Raw genomic sequence first — 23,018 nt, 5'->3', positions numbered from 1 at the left:
ATTCCACTGTGAATGCCATACACTTGGCTAATCTTTTGTTTGAAGAAAAATGGAAGACAATCCCAAGATGAATGGGCTGTCCGGATAAGAACCAGCAGAACTGAGCAGTAACTAGGGGAAAGAGAAGAGTCCAATTGTATCCACAAGAAAGTGAATCTGGTGAAGGGTCTGGAACACAGATCTTGTAAGAACAGCTGAGGAAGCTGGTGTTGTTTAGCCTGAAGAAGAGAAAGCTCAGAGGGGCCCTTATCACTCTACAGCTACCTGAGAGGAGATTGTAGCCAGGTGGGGGTTGGGCCTCTTCTCCCAGGAATTAGCCATAGGACAAGGGGATACAGTCTTAAGCTGTTACCAGGGGAGGTTTAAATTGGACACCAGGAAAAATTCCTTCACAGAAGGGGTGACTAGACATTGGAATGGGCTGCCCAGGGAGGTGGTGGAGTCACTGTCCCTAAAGCTGTTCAAGGAAACACTGGACATGGCACTCAGTGCCACGGTCCATTTGACATGGTGGTGTCGTCATGCGTTGGACTCGATGATCTCAGAGGTCTTTTCCAACCGGGGATTCTGTGATTCTGGAAAAGGTAATTCCAGCAGTGAGAGGCCGCGGCCACCGACTCATAGACCACCTACCAAAACAGATCTTAGATTTAAGCGGAGGGAAGAACCGCGCCTGCGGACTGATTAGCATGAGAAGCCAGAGATATAACTAGCGAAGAAGGGTTTGAGTACTAACTGACAGAAAAGCCATGCCATTCGCAAGCAAAGCACGCTGATGTTTCCGCCCGCTGAGAGGCACGAACAGGGGGCACTTTGGCCGCCCGGGCAGCCGGCCCTGGGCCCTGGGCGGGCTCGGCGCGGCCCCGCCCGTTGCCATGGCGGCCGCGCCGCGCGCTCGCCCCGCCCCGCCCGGCCCTCGCCGCCGCCCCGCGAAGATGGCGGACGGCGGGGCAGCGCCCGCGCACCGGGACGGGGCCGGGGACAGGGACAGGGACGGGGACAGGGACGTGCCCGCGGCCGGGGCCGGGGCCGCCGGCGGCCGCAGGGATCGGCCGCCCCGGAGCAGCGGCCGCCCGCCCAGCGCCCGGGATCTGCAGGTGAGAGGACGGCGGTGGGCGTCCCGCTGCCGGGGCGGGGCCGGGCGGGGCGGAGCGCTGCGGCCCCTCGGGGGCGCCCCAGGCCTTCCCTGGGGGCAGTCCAGGCTCTCCGTCGGGCCGCCCTGAGGGGAGCGGGCTGTGCGTGGGTTCTCAGCCGGGGCTGCCCCGGCGTGGGCTCTTTCCGTCCTTCCGCCGCCCACGCCCCCTCTGAGGCTGGGATGGGAAGGATGCTCCTGGAAGGGCACTAGGCCCCTTGGGAAACGGTGGGTGGGACTGGGCGGGAACTCTCCAAGGAACTGGAGGGGCTCTCCCGACACTTGAGTATCTGGGTTCTAACCGTACTTGAGGTTATTTCTGCGCCATTGTGTTTCCTGATTATTTGGTAGGAATGTCTCGTCCCGCGTGACAGTGTCAGTCTCCGCAGATGTGGTGTAAGACTAAGGACAAGACCTTTCCCAGGCGTACATGGGAAAACTGGAGTGTGGTCACAAATGTAGTTCAGCACTGGTTTTTAAAGGCTTAATTACAAACCCTTTTAGCAGTATTCCTTTTTTATGTGTGACTTTGACGCTGCATGAAGGTTCGAAATTTTTGATCAACAAATCGATAGGAAAACAGGTGAAACTGCCCCTGTTTCATTTAATTGTACATAATTAACAGAGAAAAACGGGTATAGTTTTTTGGGTTTGGGGTTTTTTTTACCTTTGTTACTATTTGGAATTTCATCTTGCTGAGATTAATTTTGCTACAATCATAGAATGATTTGGGTTGGAAGGGGCCTAAAGATCTAGTTCCAACCCTTCTGTCATGTGCAGGGACACCTTCCACTAGACTGGGCTACTCAGAGCCCCATCCAACCTGGCCTTGAACACTGCCAGGGATGGGGCATCCACAGATTCTCTGGGAAACCCATTCTGGTGCCTCACTTCCCTCTTAATAAAGAGTCTTATCCTAACATCTACTTTAAATTTCTCTTCTTTTAGTTTAAAAGTATTCTGCCTTGTCCTATCACTATCTGCCTGTGTAAAAGGTCACTCTCTGTCTTTTTTATAAGCCCCCTTTAAGTACTGAAAGACCACACTGAGGTCTTACTGGAGCCTTCTCTTCTCCAGTATTATTGTTGCAATAATCCCTGGTATTGCTTTATTCCTGTTACAGTATATAACAGTAATAAAGTCTGTGTGGATACTTTTGGTTCATAAGGTGTTAGTCCACTGCAGCAGACAGGCATTTTGGGTTGATTCTTATGGATAAAGTGCTAAAACCCAAGGAAATACCCTCCTGGGTCAGGGTAGCTGACCGTCCATCCATCCATCCATCCATCCATCCATCCATCCATCCATCCATCCATCCATCCATCCATCCCCGTGTACTTGATTTGTCATGGCACTGTAAGAGATGCAATGTGAGGAATGCACGGAACCCTTTTATACTCCCTCAGCATCCCTCAGTTTTTGGATTAGGGATGGTACAGGGTAGATCTTTGCCTATTCTGTTTAGTGTCTGCTTATGTACATGTTGTCCATGACCTACCCAGTCAGCTTTACATGTCTAAAAGGTATTTGCTTGTTTCCTCAGATAGAGTGGGGGTCTTCAGTGGTTTTCTTGAGCTGTCTTTTTACTCAGTTTAATTTTCTTAATGGGTATAATACCTCAGCTCATATTTTTCCCTGCAGAAAATGCCTTACAATAATATGGGGTTAATATTCTGTGTTCATAGCAGTGTGTTTTGAGGGACAGATGATGTTCCATTTTACTTTAATGTGTATTCCTTCAACATAGAACTGCAATGGAATTGTAGCCTAGTACCTTTTCTGGTGTGTATGACATTAGTTGCATAGTGTAAACAAAATGGTTTGGTTGCAAAACTGAAGGTGATTTGACAAGCAAAGTATTCAGGACAAAAGTAAGATTGCTAAAAATGGCATGTTAGATGTCCCTGGCACAAGTTCCTAAAAGTGAACTTGCCAGTGATATGGCAGCTTTTAGTGCATCCTTATGAAAAAGCTGAGTTTTGTTAAGTATTTGCAGTGATGTCTTGAGTTCAAGCCAGCAAGGCTGAATTTGTTCTTCATTCCAGTACAAGCTTATTTGAGTTATGTTTTTTCAATTTCTATGTAAAATGTTTGTAATATTTATTATTTGCTGCCCCAGTCTTATCAGAGGATTACGTAGCTATTTTAGTTTGTTAACATTGATGAACTGATGCTTAATATCTACCTGTGTATATACTCTGTGATTCTGAATCTAATGCAGGCCTAATGTAGCTAGTGAAGCAGTGTGAGCAATATGACAGCAGAGTACAAGCTGCAAGTCAGAATGGCATTTAAGCATTGTGTGGGATTTTTTTCATAAAGCAGAAAGGAAGCTGAATTTTAGTTGGGGTTTCTCATGTTGATGTTTCTAATTTTCTGGAGAGAGGCTCATTTCACATTAATTTTTGTCTTGTTTCAGTTCCACATGTAGTTCTAGAGTTGCAGACTTCTTAAAAAGAGTTCTGTTTCCTACAGCTGGCCTTGGCAGAGTTATATGAAGATGAAGCTAAAAGGCAGTCATTGTGTTCTGACAAACCAACAGCTACAAAGATCAGTAATACAAAAGTATCACAGAGGTAAGACATACTTTGTACTTGAGAAAAGTGTGGATGGGTGCTGTATTAGCTCACAAAACTTCATCATGGTCATAATCTAGAATTGTGAATTCCTGCAATAATGTGTTGCCTGTCTTCTCAGAATGCTTTAAAATTGAATTTATTTAAGAGCCTTTGTCTATATGGTATTTCAGGAATTCCAAAACACTTTAAACCCACTTCAAATAAGACTAAGATGCTGTAAGTGAAATGCAGTGTTACACTTTGTTTATACAGACATAATTTGGAAATTTGCTGTCAGAAAAATACTGCAGTAACTGGCTTCTTCAGAGTTTAGCAAATAACTTGTTTGTGTGAAACTTGCAAGTGAGCTGCTTTCAGTGTTGTATTTATGTCAGTACCTGATGAGACAAATAGTTTAATTTGTAAAATTATTAGTCTGTTCATTAGTAGGCAGCTATGGGGTGACAGAAATATGAAAGACTTTCTAATTAATTTATCTGGGTTGGGCAGGTGGAAGGAAAAACACATATCTATATACAAATCCAGGTTTTGCTAGCCGGCAGTGTTTGCAGTTCACATAGCATGTGAAGATTCCATGTAGTCTTGAATTTTTTATAAAGAAATCTTGGCAGCTTTTAATTAATTTTTTTTAATCATGAAAAGAAGAAAAGTTTTTACCTCATTACTGTCAGTGATGCCATAACAAGTCTTGTATTTGGCTTGTCTTTTAATTGCTGCTGCCAGTGTGGATCTCTGTGTTAAAGGAGTTTAAGTAAAAGAAAAGATTGTAGTCACCAGTCATGCTTCAAGTACGTCTGTAAATTCAGATCTCTTCAGGAAGAGAAATTTTAGCACAGTGTGTGACACTTGGAAAATAATATCTGTTTTGATGACTTTTTTTGTTTGTTTTGTTGAAACCACTGAAGTTGACTAATCAGCTACATAGAACAAAGTTTACAAACAAACAAGCAAACAGCTTCATTTGCCAATACATATTGTGAAGTTACAACTTCCCACTCCCAACCAAAGGAAATACTATTTCTCTAATACTTCAGTGTGATAGTTGGCAATCGCACTGGAATCCGTCTGAGAAAGAGGAGATGGCAGCTATTTGCATGGTATCCAAAACAAGATTTTTCTTTTAGTAGACGTCATGTTGCTCTCAGATGAGCAGTGTATTAATTGTAAGGAAACATAATGCTGCTCTTGAAGTCACCTCCTCAGCTCACCTTTCTCTGCTGCAGGTATAGAAGATGCCTCTGAGCCCTACTGTCATGTTGTGTGAGCTCCTTAGAGAAACTTAAAACTGTGGGCACAGAAACACAAACCCCACAAAACCTACAATGCGACAAAGGAAAAAAATAAAATTAAATCATTAAAAATGAAGTTAAAAGTGTTTCTAGTGCACATGATCTAAGTCCAGAAAATACATTTTTTTTCTGAGAAAGTAATGAGAAGCAGATTCTTCCCTGAGATGTAGAGTTACATTGTTTCATCAACACTGATACTTAAAAAAGAAATGGCTGGCTCTGCTACACTTTGATTTCAGAGGTATAGTAATCAGACAAATTGCATAAATCTGAACTAGTGATCTGCCATTACTCATGTAGCAGGCTGTATATATGTTCTTATCCCATGGTAGATGGCTACCTCATATACATCTTATATTAATGAGTTTTATCGAGTCCTACAGGATAAGGTGTATATTTGCATAGCTTTTCCTGGCATTGTGCAAGCTAACAACCCTGGATTCTGAAACAGCTGTTGAGCTTCTATGTATTGTGTGTTATCTGTGGGACCAGCAGTGGCATAAAGCAGAATTCTGCTAGAATAGAATAGTTCAGTTGGAATAGGCCTGCAATGACCATCCAGTCCATCTGTTAATGCTGAATAACTCTGCCATACGTGTGCCCTTTCCAGCTTATTCACTGAGAAGCATTCATGGCTATGTACCTTGGCACAGAAATAAAAAAAAAAAAGATGAGGCCAGAAGAAACACAACAACTCGATATCCTTAGTTTTTGAAAAAGAAGTGGTTTCAGAAGTTAGATGTGAATTACTTAGTAAAGTGTATGTATTGGTCATCTTCAAATGTTTTCTTTTATTCTCTTGGCAGTCTTAAATTGGATTCTCTTAGAAGGTTGAGAAAACCAGAGAGAAGCATGAGCGATGACAAAGAAAACCAAAGGTATTTTTAAACCACACAAAAAAAAATCATTTAACAATTGTGAAAGTAATTGGGGTTTTTGTCATGTTCACACTTTGGTCCCTCATGTTTTTTCAAAATGCATGTGAGCTAGGTCTGTCCTGCAAAGGGCTAGTAACTGCAGGGATGCCATGTGACTTATTAGAGTAAGTGTTAGCAGTACACTGCTGTAGTAAAACTCTTAGCAGAATCTGACTGTGGTGATTAGGACCTGTAGATGCCTTAACATATGACTGTGTGGTTGTAAAGATTGTAACTTACACTTGTACTCAAAAAATTTTTTTGCCTTTTCTCAAATATCCTGAGTTGTTCTTTGTATCCATTGTTCAAATATTTGAGTACTTCCTTTCTTGAATGAATGAAAATTATCAGAGTTCTTGTTTCGTCTCCTTACCACTATCATTCTTTTAAATCTAATAATTAAAGGTTTTCCATATAAATGGCAGTTGGGATAATAAATAAGGATTTATGTACTAAGGGGAGATGTTACTAAGGGATTCACAGTTATGTGACATCATAAAGCATTATGGTTATGTAGTACCTTCATACCTAATACTGGTTTTTGGTAAGTGTAAAATATGGTAGAATGAACACTTTTGAAGTCAGTAGCCTGAGAGACAGTTTCTCATGGATTAGTTAATTTACCTCGTCTCAAGTGGTTAAATGTAAAAGTTGAGAAAAGTAGGAAGCACTTATTAGTTATTAATGTTTCCTGTAATCACAGACAAAACACTCAGGTTTGCCAGATTATGTATTTATATACAGATTTTTATAGCATCTGTTCTGTTGGTATTTAGAGATTATAATGTCCTTCTCAAGGAATATCTTGATCTTCATAATCAAACAGATACAGTTTTGAACTATTGAACTATTTTGAATTAATTGTAGTTTAACATTTCATCTTCAAGAGCTAATAATGGGACTGTGGTGAAGAAAAAAACCCACAAATTACCTTTCACAGCAATTTCTGCAGGTTTTAGAATACCTTGAAAAGTTAAGTAAATTCATTTTAAAATTTCCATTTCTGGTGTTGGCAGAAGTAGAAATATGCTAGATCTGTGAATTAAAAAATCAAATTGTGGCACTGTTCCGGTTTTCCAGAAAAAGTTACATGTTTGTTCTACCAAGGTGAGGTTAGTTGTGACCCATGCACAGGAGTCTCCCTGAGGAGATGTGTCTTTCTGGGAGCAGGTGACATCCATATAAGATGCACAGCTGCATCAGGACTGTGTTCACTTATAACATATGGACCTGCTCTCTAACCTCTGGGATCTGGTTGGTTATTAGTGAAATACCTTTGGTGTAGTGCTGCTTGGATTACTGGGAAGGTCAGAACCAAATGGAAAATTTCTGTGATCAGAATGAAAAGGTTTTGTGCCAAATTTATCTCCTTGTTATTTTTTTTCTTTTGATGGAAAGATTAAAAATTATGCTTGTCCTTTAAAACCTTGTTGCTGATGTACATTACTACTCTAAAGATTTTATTCAGGTGACTCAGAATATAGAGGATTACAGATTTCCGGGGCTTCCAGTAATCCGAGTAAAATTGTTGCTGAACTCTTCAAGGAAGCAAAAGAACATGGGGCTGTCCCATTAGATGAGGCCTCAAGAGCATCTGGTGATTTCGGTAAAGCTAAGGTAAAAGTTAAAAGATGCTTTGATCTCTCTTTACATTAGCGTCTCTGAAACTCATCAAACCACATCAGAGCAAGTCCAGCTTTTTGTTGTTTTCAAATAGCAGAGGATTTGCTCAGCACAGTTGTGTATTGTCTATGCTCCAATAGCTTGATCTAGAAAATAAACACAGAAAGAACCAAACAATTTCAGAGGAAATCATTAGACATCATCATGAACTGGAATTATTTGCTTTGTTTTTAATTATAATTGATTACAAAAGAAACCAGACTAAATTTGCATCCCAAATCAAAATCTCTTACCTGTAGAATTGCTCCTAGAGGGTAGTGATCAACAGTTCAATGTCCAGATGAGACAGTATCCATACTGGGACCAGTGCTGTTCAATACCTTCATCAGTAACACAGACAGTGGGATCAAGTGCACCCTCAGCAAGTTTGCAGATGACACCAGACTGAGTGTTGTGGTTGACATGCCTAAGGGGTGGGCTGCCATCCAGGGGAACCTGGACAAGCTGGAGAAGTGGACCCATGGGAACCTCATGAGGTCAACAAGACTGGGTGCAAAGTGCTGCACCTGTATCAGGGCAACCCTCAGTATCAGTGCAGGTTGAGACATGAACAGATTGAGAGCAGCTCTGTGGGGATGGTCCTGGGGTACTGGTGGATGAAAAGCTAGACACAACCCAGCAATGTGGACTCACAGCCTAGAAAGCCAAACATATCCTGGGCTGCATCACAAGAAGCATGGCCAGCAGGGTGAGTGAGGTGATTCCACTGCTGTATTTCACTCCAGGTGTGAGACATCACCTGGAGTACTGCATCCAGCTCTGGTGTCCTGAGCACAGGAAGGACATGGACCTGTTGGAGTGACTCCCAAGGAAGGCCACAAAAATAATCAAAAAGATAGAACATCTCTCCTATGAGGACAAGGGTCCTATAAGAAAGATGGGGACAGACTTTTTAGTAGAACCTGTGTTGATAGGACAAGGGGTAATGGTTTTAAACTCAGAGGGTAGATTCAGTCTAGATATAAGGAAGAATTTTTTTACAAGTGTAGTAAAACACTGCATCAGGTTGCCCAGAGAGGTCTTGGGTGCCCCATCCCTGGAAACATTCACGATCAGATTGGATGGGGCTCTGAGCAGTGTGTTCTACTTGAAGATGTTCCTGCTTGTTGCAAAGGAGTTGGTCTAGATGACCTTTAAAGGTCTCTTCTAACCCAAACTGTTCTTTGATTTTTATGTTTGAAAAAGTGTACAGAATAGAAACTGAAATGCATCACACAAAGCTTGCTTAGCCTGATTATGCTTACTAGGTATAATTTCCCACTTAGAAAATAAATATTATAACAGAGTATTTGATTTTATCACAGGAACAAGTTTGTGGATCCCTTTTTTTTTTTTGCACCTAAATAAGAATTTTAATAAACTGTTTCAGGTAATTATTCCAATAAGCTTTTCTGTGTATTTTTTCCAGTCATTTTCTGGTGGTGGATATAGATTGGGTGACTCATCACAAAAGCACTCTGAATATATATATGGAGAAAATCAAGATGTAAGTAAAATTCTGAGTACCAGAAAACAACCTCCAACAGATGCCTGTTTAATCCTGTTTACAGCTTGAAATGCCAGTATTACTGTAACTATGTTTATGAACAAAAAATAATACCTAAATATTAGGTGTGTGTTAAGTAGAAATTGTTAAAGTGTCCAAAGAGAACAGATGTTCATTGGATATCCCTAAAGCCTCCATTAAGGAATTGTCAGATGTGAATTACTTTGAAATTCTTAGCACACCTTCCTTTCAATTACTTTCCACCAGGTGCTGTTCTACATTCTCTTTGCTATGCTGACATTTTAATCCATCTGGGAATTGATTCTTCTTGTGGCTTGCAAAGTAGCCAATCTCAAACTGGAGGACATTGGTGTATTCTAGGAAAGGTGAAGCAGCATGTTAGAGACCTTTTGACATTGTCTGGCCTTTCTTTCCTATCAGTTGAAAAGCAGGATGTGAGGGAGAGGTTGAGGAAAAACAAAGTTCTTTGCACTTTGACATTTTTGTGAATGGCTGGAGAAAGTGTTAAGATCATCTAGAAACAAACCCAAGAAATAAGTAAGGCCAAGAGCTGAGTGAGGATGTGGTTCTGGCTGGGTGGTGCTATCATGTCACCGGGAGCTGCTACTTTGTAGTCTACTAAGTAATCCTTGTACCCTCCAATTAATCTGTACTCAGCCAGAAACTTGTTGCAGTGGGCTTACTGTACCTGGGAGCAGGGATAGTTTTCTAAGGAAAGGCCAGTTTTACTGTCTAGGGAAGGCTAGTTATGCTGGACTGCAAGGCAGTTCCAAGGGAGAGGTACAGGTTTTGAAGCTGAAAGGCTCTGGCTGGACCTTATATGTAGCAAAGAAAGTAGGGAAGGAAGGAGGCTGGATTCTCAGCATTTGAACTGAATGGAGGTAGTATCAATTTCATTGGAGCTCAGCATGTTACAATCTGAGGAAAGTAGTTTTGGCAATATCAGCAGTAATTTGTAATTTTATGGGTTTATTTCTTTATCAACAAAAATGTTTACTGCTTTTAAAGGTAATTGGAATGCTGTGAAGATGCACAGTCACTGTATCATGCTTAATGTCATGGATAGCACATTAAGAGATTTTTTCCCCAGGTGTAAAAGTGGTGTCAAAGTAGATAGTAGTTATTTCCTTTTTTACAGAAAAATCTGACAATGACAGTTACAGTCCAGTGCTCTGTTCTTATTTTGTCATTTTCACTCTTGTTTATGATCTGGTACAAAATCTGTTAAGTGTAGATCAAAACTTGTGTTACTACTAATCTGTGTGAAATTGCACTGCTTTATGTGTCTGTCTTTCTCTTTTTATTCCACTTTTTTTGCTTCATAGGTTCAAATTTTGCTGAAACTGTGGAGGAATGGCTTCAGTTTAGATGATGGCGAGTTGAGATCCTATTCAGACCCAATAAATGCTCAGTTTCTTGAGTCTGTTAAAAGAGGGTAAGTTAAAATGGCAGCTTTATTGATGTATGACTTTCAAGTGAAGTGAAGAAAAATGCTTTCTCCACATGTTTATTAAAACCTGCAGGTTTCTTCTCTGTCTGCACCCATAAAATGTATGCATGGGGCATATGAAAATTTGGAATACTTTGGTTCCTCTGGTGGTTTAACTCTGAATAGTACTTGTTACTGCAGCTTTTGGATTCACATGTTTTGTTTGCTCATTCTGTGTTTTGACTGTCAGTATGTTTTAGGTTTTGACTGTCAACTCACTGATTTTTTTTTCTTCCCTTATGATGAAATTGATTTATAAAACAATTGAGTGTGACTTTCAAAGTGAACATACTATTAATATTGACTCATACTGTGTGTGTACAGTTTACAGTTTGCAGTTCAGAATGTAATTAGGAAAGTTTTTATCTTTAATTAAGGGAAATTCCTATGGAACTGCAGCGACTTGTTCATGGTGGCCAGGTTAATTTGGATATGGAAGATCACCAAGAACAAGAATATGTGAAGCCCAGACTGCGCTTTAAAGCTTTCAGTGGCGAAGGACAAAAACTTGGAAGGTGAAAAAAGTCAGATTTTCTATTCTGTGCTCTGTATTCATATCCAGTTTCATTCCTGTGACTGAAAATTTCAGACTACTTTGTCCAAAAGTGCATAACTTCTGTTCACCCAAGTTGGTCAGAGTAAACAGTAATGTGACCTCAGCTCTGCCAGTTATCAGCTTTTTCACATAGCATTTGAAGTATCTTATCCAACTGACTTGATATTAGCTGTTGAACTGTAAATAATTCTAGGTTTCTGGTTGTCATTGAATTTATTCATATATTTGGTTGCACAAAAAAGGTATTACTGGTGTGCTTCTTCACGTACTTTAATTCAACGAATGATTCTTTGCTGTGTTTAATCTATATTCCATCTTTTTAAAAATGAGGAAATATACTCAGTAAAACTGAGAAGGGGGTAAGCTCTGGTAGAGGTGAAATGGGGAGCAATTGTATATGATAACTTCTTCATATGAGCACTTGCCCAGATGACTGAAGAAAATAGCTGGGCGAGAGAGGAGGTTTCACATATAAGAAAATGTGCATACCAGTTTTATGGCATTTTTGTTTGTTTGGGCTAGCTGATGAAGTCTCAAATACGTAAGCAATGAAAGGAGTAGCCAAATGGTTATCTCCAATCAGTCTGTTTTTATCTTTACTAGTTGTAAAGAACTCCACGTGCTCTGTGGTGGTTATCAATGTCTTGTTAATATCATTTGTGACTACAAAAGGATGGGAGTTGCCTAGAATCATAAAGTAATGCTCCTGAAAACAATTCCTAAAGCAGTTTGTGTCATTTTAGTGCATCATAATGGTATATGATTATATTTTAATATAGTCCAGGAGATATGATATATAAATCTTGGTATCAGAGGCATTTGTCATTTCATGCTCTATAAGCATAAACAGATATAGTTCTAACTGTACTTGGTTACCTATTTAAAATCATGCAAATGTAATGATATCACAATTATAAGAAAAATAAATATGAAATATTGCAATCATTGACAAGAAACTACAAAAGCATTATTTGTATCTAGTAGAAAAGCTGTTTTTATACTTAGTTCTGATAACTGAGAGGATTTTCACTGCTCATATGTACTAGCTATACGTGGTAGTTATTCAATGAAAAGCATAACTGAAACATTCAGTTTTTTTTTTTTCAATCCTTTAGCCTTACACCTGAAATAGTCAGCACGCCTTCTTCCCCAGAGGAGGAGGAGAAATCCATTCTTAATGCGCCTGTTCTGATTGATGATTCCATGCCAGCAACTAAAATTCAAATTAGATTAGCAGATGGAAGCCGATTAATACAAAGATTTAATCAAACACACAGGTAAATTGATTCTGCATCAATGCAGGTAACTGTAACTATTTTGATAAGTTTGTGTTTTGTCATTAAATGAGTATCAGCAAGACATCAAAAAGGGGGAAGTACAGCTTCACTGAAGTGTACAGATCTGTCATTTTTGTTACATGGATATACTGATAAATTGGCTGTCAAAGCAAAATTCTTTATTTGAAAACACAAGATATTTGATAACTGCAAAGTCAGAAACTTCTATATCCAATTATGTCCTGTGATTTTTTTAAGGGCACAGCACAAGCCATAACTGTTCTCAGGATGACTGAAATCTGGACAGACCTACTATGTAGTCATCTCATTCCTGGGCCTTTTCTAGGAAGAGCAGGTGGATGACTCAGAAAACACTGTGAAAACACTTAATTGCCAAGTGTGGAGTATAGTCTTATTTGGAATATAGTCCACAGCGTGGGCAGAGAAATCCTGTGCCAGCTCCAGCTTTCTACCTTGTTATGTTTTAAGAGCGTGGCTAAACATGACAAGGGTTCTGAGTGTAGACTGCAGCCCATTTGCAGAAGGGTATATAGACACAACATGCTCATTTGCAATTCTGGCATGTGGACTGGACATAATACTGAGACCCAACTTTTGTTTTGTTTTGGATGGTCAACTCCTAAGAATTGGCAGTGTGGGAACTTGGTGGGGTCTTTAGATCTGATAGTAGCTTGCTTGCTCTGATTAGAGCTTGCCACCAATTTTATTGACGTTGGGGCAATGCCACAAATTGTGTTGGTCAACCCTGTTTATTTACCTAAGAGGTTGATTTAGGGCAAGGTTCTGCAAAGCTCTGCTTTCTACTACGTGGGTGAGAGAACTTTGGGCAGAGGGCAGAGATTTGGGCAGTAGTCCACCAACGCTTCAAGCCAGCCTTGATTTGAAAGCTGCACCATTGTGTTAGAGCACAGGTGAAACTTGAATCCTGACTTGGATGTGGTCTTAGAAGTTCTGTGTTGATATTGTTGCATGGGCAGTTCACCTGCTTCCTTCTTTTCCTTCTTGCTCAGAATAAGGACAATGTACACCTGACAATATACACAGACAACAATGAGGCAATTTTAGCTGAGGTGCCAATAGGGAGGAAGATACAGCAATAATTTTTGATTCTTTAGCAGACCTGATAATGTAAGCTGATAGTACAGGCCCAGATCCTTTCCTCACAGCACCTGTGCAGAAGTGACTTAGAGAAACCTTATGGCTCATTGGGAGCCTCTCTAACCATGCTGTGTGTTCTTCTGTCTGCCTGAAAGGGTCAAAGTGATAAACTTGCCAGTAACATCTGTAACCAAGAGTGTGTTGGCAGGTTATTTTAACCATTATTAACTTTCTTTTGGCTGTGAATCTTTTTAGTTATCCTTGACTTATGCACGATCAAAACAAGCTACTAAAGTACACTGCTTATCTCAAAGGCCTCGAAGACTGATAGAAAGCTGAAGTCCCTGGTTATTCGCTACAATAAATTTGCCAACTTACTAATTACAAAAGATGTTCAAAGATTTATTCTTAGCTTAATGTCTTAGGGGAGAAACCTGAAATTTCATGTTTTTATCTCAAAAATACTATTTTTTTATCGATGTCTTATAAAATTAAATTAGTATTGTCATGCTGTTGACGTGATTGTTTTGTTAACTTGTTCAGAAGTGCCAAGGGAAGTTAAAGGAAACCTCTTGCTATGGAAGTGCATTAATAATTCCCCCCTGCTTTCTCTTCACTGTGGCCATATGTTTTAAGATTCCTCCCTCCATTAATAATTTCACCTTTTCAGAATATAGTAACGTGATCTGACTCTTGGGTGTGGTCCTGTGCAGGGATCCTTATGGGTCCCTTCCAACTCAGCATATTCTGTGATTCTGGTAATTAACAATGAAATTTTTGACAGTGATGTTGAAATTACTTGATTTCCTGTGTTAGGAACCAGTTTGTAATATATTCCATGTTACAAATTTTGTTTCTGTTATTTGAGAAAAAAGCAACATTCATTTTAATTTTTCAGGGCATTTTATAGAAGAATCAAAAAGTTTTTGTAGGCTATAATTATTAGTCATCTGGATCAAAAGGAAGTTAAATCTAGGACTTACTTAATGGTTTAGTCTGATGGTTTTGTGTTGTCTGATCATCTTAATGTACAGATAAATATCAAAATGGAATCATACACAGTTTTCATGTCCATGTCCTTTTCACAGGATTAAGCACATTCGAGATTTCATTATCCAGTCCCGTCCAGCCTTTGCAACAACTGATTTTGTTCTTGTGACTACCTTTCCAAATAAAGAGCTAACAGATGAAAGCCTGACACTACAAGAAGCAGATATACTTAACACTGTGATTCTTCAGCAATTAAAGTAATCTTATAGTTGTTGTACAATATAGGGAGCCTGCTGCATTGTCATACAATATGTCTCCAACAGATGAAAGAAAGGGAATATCAGTGTCTTTTTATTTCCTCATTTCCAGGGATTATATTTTTGGATTTCATGTCTTCCAGCTATAACATATCTAACTTTTTTATTTTAATTCTCAACATTATTCAACCTTTTTTCAGTGTTAAAATTAAGCTTCCATATGTTAGTATGTTTCAAACCACGTCTTGTACTAAATGTGAAATGAGATAGGACTTCGAATCATTATTTTGAGGGGGGTGGGTAAAGGAGCATTTTGCTGAAGGGGACAGTATCTTTCATACGGTTGGTAAGATTTGCACTATGGAAATGTTCTATGCTGCATTGACAAACAGCCATTTGAAAACTTAGACTGTAGGTTATGTTTACCTTCCAGATTGTATTAAGGTGTTCTTTTTAATAGGTTTACAGATAATTAATGCCCTAATGTAATTTTTGTATATTCTATTTGTAGTGTTTCATGGTGCGGTATAATATTTATATTCTGTTTTTCTGTCATTTTCCTTGCATTGTTACTCGTATGAGTGAATCAGTCCAGGAGATGCAAACCTCAACCATTGCAGACTGTAATTGGTTGTTCTTGCTGGTATTCTCGTTGTTCTACTTGTGATGAAAATAAATAAGAATTTCTTTCTTCTTGAAGTTAGAGAAATGTGAGAGACCGCTGTGATCTGGAGAAATTACGTGATTTGGAGAAGGCATATGGTCACTTTGAATCTGTGTATGCAGTTGAAACCTGTGCAGCTACATGATTCTTTGCACAGTTACTTAAATAACCCCAAACAAAAATACACCAAGGTGCACAAACACAGAACTTGTCTGCTTTTGTGCGTGTGAGTGACAGCATAAACATGTGAATTGGTCATGTGTTTTTGACCTGAATTTCAGGTCTTTGGGAATTTTGGCCAAAGGCATTTTGTAGTATTCAGTGAGGATTTAGTTGTACAGCTTTCAGTATGCTTGTTTGGAAGCTGTATAATTAAACCCCTTAATCTTTGAAATTATATATTTTTTCAAATAACTTGCCTCAATGCTGCAGTAAACAGGTAGGAATCTTATGTTGGGGGACAACTATCTGCTGTGTTTTATTAGTATGCAGTTTTATAGTATTTGGGTATTTATATCAGACAAGTGGATTACACTCGAACAGAAGGTAAATGGGCTGTTTCTCTTGTACTGATATATGTGTTAAAAATTGCTGTTTTCACTGATTATTTTGTTCTGAAAATATCAATGTTTGTTTATTTATGCTAAGGTTATAATTTCTCAGTATATTCTTACATTTTTACCTCAAAGTAGATATTTGACTGAGTAAATTTTAAACATGCAATTGTATTTGAAGTATTTTGTTTTGCAGTCTGAATATCTGCATGATTTTAATCATAATTCATTTCATGTGCTAAGTAATTAAAGTTTTATGTTAAAGACCATGGTCAAGACTTCTTGTTTTATTCCAAATTTATGTTGCGACGAAGTGGTGATTGTGTTGTGTGCCAAGTATTTAAGAATACTTGGAATTAAGAATTAAAAGGAATGGACACATATAAATGCAAAGTCAAAGTCAGTATTGTGATATTGATCTTGGACAGTCTGTGGTTTGGGCATATTTCAATTCAGAATGTACCTAAAGTTACATTGCTTATTATTTCTGAAGACCATTATTAATTAAACACTGATGTGTGAAGAACAGTGGTTAACTAAATTGTAGGAATTTTTTTCCCTTCTATGCCAAAACCCACAACTGCATATTATCAAAATCTCTTTGTTTCAAATAGCTATTGGTAAATTTTAGTGCTCAGTAGCAGCTGAGAGTAACTGGTAGTCCCAGTAGTTGACATGACTTTGTCAAGCACTAAGAAAACATATCAAAGGTTGTGTTTAAATATTTCACTGCTTCTCAGTACTTTAAAACCTATGGAACCTTCCATCTCATAATTTTATGTCATACCTTTTCTTATCATAAGTTCTCACTTATGTAGCCTATATCTTGGCATTTTTGGCACAACACTGTTCTTTGAGTACAGACCTGTGTGGAAATGCAGTTAAGACTGGCTACGAGGGAGAAGTAACTTGGTAGAGGATGATGATCTTTCCCTCACAGTAAGGCTGCTGAGCTTGGAAGTTTCTCTTAGCTTCCATGAAGTACAGATAATAATCCTATTGCTTCCTCTTGTAGGCAGCTTATGAAAGGCTCAGGCTTCACTTCTGCTTGTCTTCCCTGGAAATCCTTTCTCACACAAGAGTCAAACAAAACCTGAATATTTTCTTTTTTAAAAATCTCAGGAATCATTTATTCTGGGTAAATGCAATGTTAGTTTTGGGTTTTTTTCTTTTTTTTTTCAGCAACACATCGAGACGTTTGTAAACATCCTGCTTTAATTAAACTGCTGGGCACACTTGTATAATTAGCATTTATTAAGAGTTATCTCATGCTGTTCTTGCTCTTTGGTGAAAATCTGTACAATATTAAATGAAGCGAGGAAGAGCACACACAAGTACTCCAAGGTGCTGTTTGCCAGCTCCCTGTGCACTAAGTTACTGCTCACGTGGTCTTTAAATTGTGCTATTCTGTGCAGGAAGAACAGACAGAGGAGATGCACCTTCCCCTTGCCCATGCTGATTAAACCTGACAGGCCTCAGCAGAGGTGTTTGCTGTTCTGTGTGCAGGTGAGACAGGGAGCAGAGAGACTCTGGGACAATAAATACTGAATTAATAACATGCCAAAAGCAGTAAGCCTGTGGTGTTTCTATTGGATGGATATAGTTGGAATGGGTTCCTGAAGAGATTAAAAGTAGGACTGGTACTACTTAGCTGCTTAACAATTGTTTAAAAATAAATTTTGGAAACCCAAATATTAGTGCAGTGATATACAACTGCAAATATAGTGAACATTTAGTAGACTGTAGCAATGGGATCACTTGCATCAAGTGTGAATTTGAAATCTGAAACCAACTGTGAAAGACACTAATAGCCTGGAAAACACTGGCCTAGGAATAGAGGTGGATGACAGCAAAAAAACAGTGCAGCAGAACTGTTTACACACCTTTTGAGGTTTACAGATGTGACTTTGTGACTGGAAGAAAGATGATTTTAATCACTGTGTTTGTTATTGATGAGTTTGATACTGTTTATGGTGCTGGTCCTGCTTTAGACATAGGACCAAAAGAGTAATGCGAATGATAAATTAAATGTCTTATCTGAAAAGACCTCAAAACAGGTAACTTACCAGGAATAAAACAGGGAGATTAGGTGATTTAAAGTGGGCAGTTACTTCACAGGGGGAAAACATGTTAGAGGACTGTTTGGTAGAGAAAAGCATAACATGAATTGCATAACACAGCTTGTACAAAGCTGGAAACTCAGGTGTTTTTAAAGTTAAATTCAAACACATTTTTCAATAGTTGAACTACTGGAATGAACCAACTTTGAAAATCAACTTTATGTTTTTTGGTTGTTTTTTGTTTTTTGTTTTTTTGGTTTTTTTTTTTTAATTCTCATTACTCTGGCTTTCTGTAAGATTTGTTTCAATTAAACCAAATTTATTTGTGTTTGCTACTAGGACAAAGTAAAATAAGATGTCCTAGTTTTTGAAAAGCAGTTTACTTTGTCTAGTCATACTTAGAATTAAAATAAATGTATGTTTCATATTTAAAGGGCTGGAGATGCTACGTACATCACTGTACCTCTTCGTTATTTTCATTACAGATTTTCCAAATAAAATCTGCTGAACATCAAAGAACTCAGATTACAAACTAGAATTCATCTTCTTCACTTCTTACTCACAACTCTTCTCCTTTAGAACTGGTCTTGTTATTTCCATAATTGAAAAGCTCTCTGGCAGCACACCTGAACATTAAAGGAAATAAACTAGTTTTTAATCTAAAACTGAGAAACGAGGAGGCTATTTTAGTTCATTTTTGTTTTCTAGTGAGCTGTCTGCTCTTGAGTTAAATGTGTGATCTATAAACTACATGTTTTAGCTCTTTCAGGGTTATGAGAAGGTAGATGTGTTATTATTCCACATTACATTAAGATAAACCAAGAGAAACATTCTTAACTGTGGAATTTAAAAAAAAAGCCTTTAAGGAATTATTCTGGAAGAACTGCTATTTTACATTTATAAATCTGCATCAGTCCAAATTACTTTGCTGAGATCTTAGACTATTTAAATACTAATGAGCAAGAACTCCCAAATGGCAATAACCATGAGTCATTTTTCCTATATGATATTTTTAGCTGAAGTCTGAATAGAATGGATTACTTATACAGGGCCGTGAAGCTGGTATCTATTTCGTAGAATTCTTAGTGTCTTACTAGGTACAGGTATAAAAATTTTGATTGCCTATTCTAGCAAAAAACAAACCAACCAGAATACATAGTGTATTAGTTCTAACCTTAACACTACCAAATAATTGCACTTCGAAGACAAAACAAATTTTCTGAATTCTGAATTAAATTCTAATTAACTTTTTCATGTCAATAGCTGTCTATGGTGTTTTGGACCAGTGGAAGCCTCAGAATTTGTGCCTGCATTGTGCAAACCCCGTACAGATGTTCCATTCCAGCGAACAGAATTCATTTCTGTTTATCTTGCAACTCTTCCTAATCAAGTTATATTAAGTCAGCATTAATCAGATGTCCACAACGTAAACGTCCCTACAGTCTTCTGTGATGATTTAGTTAATCCATTTTAAATTAGATTTTGCAAATAAAAACTCAGCCTGAATGTGAAAATGTAAGTGCTAGTTTTTTGGAAAACTTGCAATTAATAGAGAAGAACATAGATAAGGTATTTATTTCTACTTGCATTTGAATTCTTCACTTAGCAAGCTGATTCTTGTTATAAAAAATTGAGACATTTTCAATAGAGGAGACTTTGTCTCCAAATGCAAAATAGTGCTACCACTTTTTGTCCATAAATAAGTACCTCAATACATGTGAATACTAGTTTACACTTTTCTTTTTATTTTTGATGTTGGTTCTCTAGTTTTGATATGTTTTGATACTGTTTTCGCATGTATGCTCTCAGCTCTTTTACCTCTAAAATTATATTCCTGCATATTTTTGTCAAAGCAGTGCTACTTCCCATAGCAGTTCCCAGATCTTGTAGTATAGTGTAGTATAGAAAGCAGAGGACAGAGCACAAGTGGATATAGGCAAACGGTTATGTTAAAATGTTCTTCACTGAATTATTTGCTCCTGCTCTTATAGTATAATAATTTGTTTCATTTTCTAAGAAGTTTTCCTGAACACTCTATTTCCTGGAAACAGACACAGACCTTAGATCCAGTTGGAACTGCTTGGTAACCTCGGCCACCACACAAAAAATTGTAAGCCATGATTTGGTCTCTGTGAAAGGAGTGAATGTTTCAGCTGGGAGATCAGACAATTAGACCTTAAAAGGATCTGCTTAGGATTCAGGTTCACTTTTCCCCCTCTATCTTAAATCCCAACACGGGAAAAGTTTGGATGAACCACTTGAGTTTTATTTTTGACGCATTCCCCCACCTCCACCAAAGAACTCAATAATATATGAGGTTTACTTGGCTAGTACTTTTTGTATTCCTGTTATTGCAGAGCCCAGCCTTTGGAATACAGTTCTCTCTGGGTTTTTTTGGGTTCATAGTAATGTCTCATGACCCAAACTAAGAAAGCAAGCTTAGATTGCACATATGATAAGAATATGGTCATGGTGCAAAATAAATAAATAAAGCAAATAAGCAAATAAATAAGGAAATAAATAAATGTGAGAAAACCAGGACCTTAAAAGGATTTTGGAAGAACTTTGATTCTCCATATTTCTTCTCTAACCTGCACTGACCTCTTCCACACAGAGGTCTTCACTTCTTACTTACTCATCTAAACATTACTTTACGTTTGTATAGAAAGTCTCTGAGTTCTGTCTTCCTAAGCAACTCCCTGGAGACTACTGGCTTGCCTGTAGGCACACATGAGAATAATTAAATTTAGGTTTGATGCTCAAATCCTAAGTTTTTTTGGTGTCTGGTTTCATATCTCTCAGTGTGTCTGCAGTTCCTGAAAATAGTGGCTGCCTGGTTCTGGTTGCAATCTTTAGGTCCTACTACAGTAAAACTTTAAAACAATAAAAAATTAGGTTACTGATTTCTTCAATTCCAGCTCCCAGTGTCTGGGTAAATGCTGGGGCTGATATTGCAGTATCAGAACATGCCAACCTGGCAAGGTCTGTTTGCCTTAGCTGTCTGTATGGGCGTTATTACCCAATCGACTGCGCAAGCAGAGAAGGTAGAGATGACCTGGCGTTAGTGATTTCCAAATGGCTAACTCATAGTCAAGGCCAGCAACACACACGCATTTAATTTTATGCATTTTCTTAGAATAGTAGCATATCCAAGCTCAGATAGTGCTGCTGTCTTCATACAAACACAGTAACTATATTTATTAAATGTTATTACAATAATGAGATATTTTTGTAATGAAGAAAGCTACATTTTGCTAATAGACTTGCCACCAAGATGATTAGAGTGATGGAGCACCTCTCCCATGAAGAAAGGCTAAGAGAATGTGAATTATTCAGACTGGAGAAGAGAAGGCTTTGGGGTGACCTCAGTGCAGCCTTCCAGTAATTGAAGGGAGCCAACAAGAAAGATAGAGAAAGACTATTTACAAGAGCATGTAGTGATAGGGCAAGGAGGGCTTCAAACTGAAAGAGAGGAGGTTTAGGTGAGATATTAGGAAAAAATTGTGTTCTGTGAGGGTGGTGAGGCTCTGGACCAGGTTACCCAGAGCAGTTGTATATGCCCCATTCCTGGAAGTGTTCAAGTGTCAGCTTGGATGAGGCTCTGAGCAACATGGTCCTGTGGCAGGGGGGTTGAAACTAGATGATGTTCAAGGTACCTTCCAACCTAAGCATTTCTATGATTCCATGATACTCCTTAATGAACAAATTAGTCTCCTTTCCATAGAGTAACAGTGCGATAAGGATTTCTGTAATGTATTCAGAAGAGCTTGAAATTTTGTGTAGTAGCAGTAACATCATTATAGAAAGCTTGTCTGCACTTATAAGGGTATTTAATTCCTGCAAGACAGAGTTGACAAAAAAATCTGTAACTATACAATCATAGTCATGGTTTTAGCAAATGATTAGGGGGAGGTTTTTTCTACTGTCTTTATCCTGACATTCTGAGGGAGGAATAGATTATAATTCATATCAGGTATTTCTGCTAGAAAAGCTTCAACAGATATGACAATAAAAGACACTGCCTTCTTACTCCAGCTATCATAGCACTACAGAGCTTGTAGTCTGCACTTCCCATGCAGGTGGCTGCCCCCCTTTGATAATTGTCATTCCTTCCTTTCTGTTCTTGCCTCCTTAAACATCTGTCACTGAAAATGAGGGAACCTTCTGACAGCAAAGTTTCATTCTATAGTATCAGGATCTCATGTATTATGTTTCACCTCATCCATTTTATTTGGTCTTCTACAGCTAATGCTTCTGCTTGAGTAATGAGTTGCTTGGGTGGCTGATCACAATTGTTTGTATCTCAAGAATTCACCTTCTTTCTGAGAGCCAGATTTTTGTCTGTATTTTAAAAATTATTTGGAAGACATAGATTAAAGCAAAAGAAAGGAAAGCAACTCTTCTTCAACTCAATAATGAAAGATTGTTGTATTTCATGCAAACATCACTAATGGATTCTGCTTTCTATGCCCTGTACTTCATTTTTTTATTATTTTTTCCATAGCTAAGCTAAATTGTTTATATCAAAGACCTTCAATCTGTTTTAACTTTTGACTAAGTGGACAATTATCACCTTTAGCCCAAGTTTAGGGCACTTTGGCAGTATTGCCATCCCAGTTTCAACCCAGTAATGTGATTTTAGCCATCACTGCAGCTGATCTGTAAACCCGTGACATGCCAAAAACTGCAGATATTGCAACCTAGCTGTGAGAGAACTTCCCCTTTCTGTTGTTTCTTCTCTTTTTCTTTTTTTCTTGTTCCTCTGTGTCCTAAAGCAGAACAGTCTGGATTGCTGTAGAAGTCAGCAGGAATTTGTCCTTGTTCTGTGAGCCGAGGGGTTGTCAAGATAAGGAAGTTAAAAGGCAAACAAACAAAAAAAAAATCTCGAGCAGCAAGAGTGACTCTGCTTATGATCTCCTTCGTATGAGCAATGCATCAGTCCCTT

At 38.5% G+C, this 23,018-nt stretch overlaps 1 protein-coding gene across 2 annotated transcripts; it reads left to right on the top strand.

Moving 5' to 3' along the window:
- Window positions 1-926: 926 nt before the first annotated feature.
- On the top strand, window positions 927-16,277 carry UBXN2B (UBX domain protein 2B). Of its 2 annotated transcripts, XM_050321164.1 has the most exons (10): window positions 927-1,097; window positions 3,608-3,708; window positions 5,807-5,878; window positions 7,375-7,534; window positions 9,009-9,086; window positions 10,433-10,542; window positions 10,974-11,111; window positions 12,268-12,429; window positions 13,213-13,214; window positions 14,583-14,707. In XM_050321164.1, exons 1-10 carry the CDS (start codon window positions 936-938, stop codon window positions 14,705-14,707), a joined length of 1,110 nt encoding a protein of 369 aa, XP_050177121.1. In that variant the 5' UTR covers window positions 927-935. The 2 variants fall into 2 exon arrangements, with proteins under 2 accessions (XP_050177121.1, XP_050177116.1); XM_050321159.1 differs by lacking the exon at window positions 13,213-13,214 and having other exon boundaries at window positions 14,637-16,277.
- Window positions 16,278-23,018: the final 6,741 nt, after the last annotated feature.

This window comes from Myiozetetes cayanensis, unplaced genomic scaffold, assembly GCF_022539395.1.
Source record: "Myiozetetes cayanensis isolate MyiCay16 unplaced genomic scaffold, myiCay2020 scf1, whole genome shotgun sequence".
Lineage (NCBI taxonomy): Eukaryota > Metazoa > Chordata > Aves > Passeriformes > Tyrannidae > Myiozetetes > Myiozetetes cayanensis.
The sequence above is the reverse complement of the archived record's forward strand: the minus strand, read 5'-3'. Positions and strand labels throughout refer to the sequence as shown.

Coding starts and splice junctions, on each gene's coding strand:
- UBXN2B (XM_050321159.1), top strand. CDS start 936: ATGGCGGACGGCGGGGCAGCGCCCGCGCACCGGGACGGGGCCGGGGAC. Junction 1,098..3,607: donor CCAGCGCCCGGGATCTGCAG/GTGAGAGGACGG, acceptor TGTTTCCTACAG/CTGGCCTTGGCAGAGTTATA. Junction 3,709..5,806: donor AATACAAAAGTATCACAGAG/GTAAGACATACT, acceptor TTCTCTTGGCAG/TCTTAAATTGGATTCTCTTA.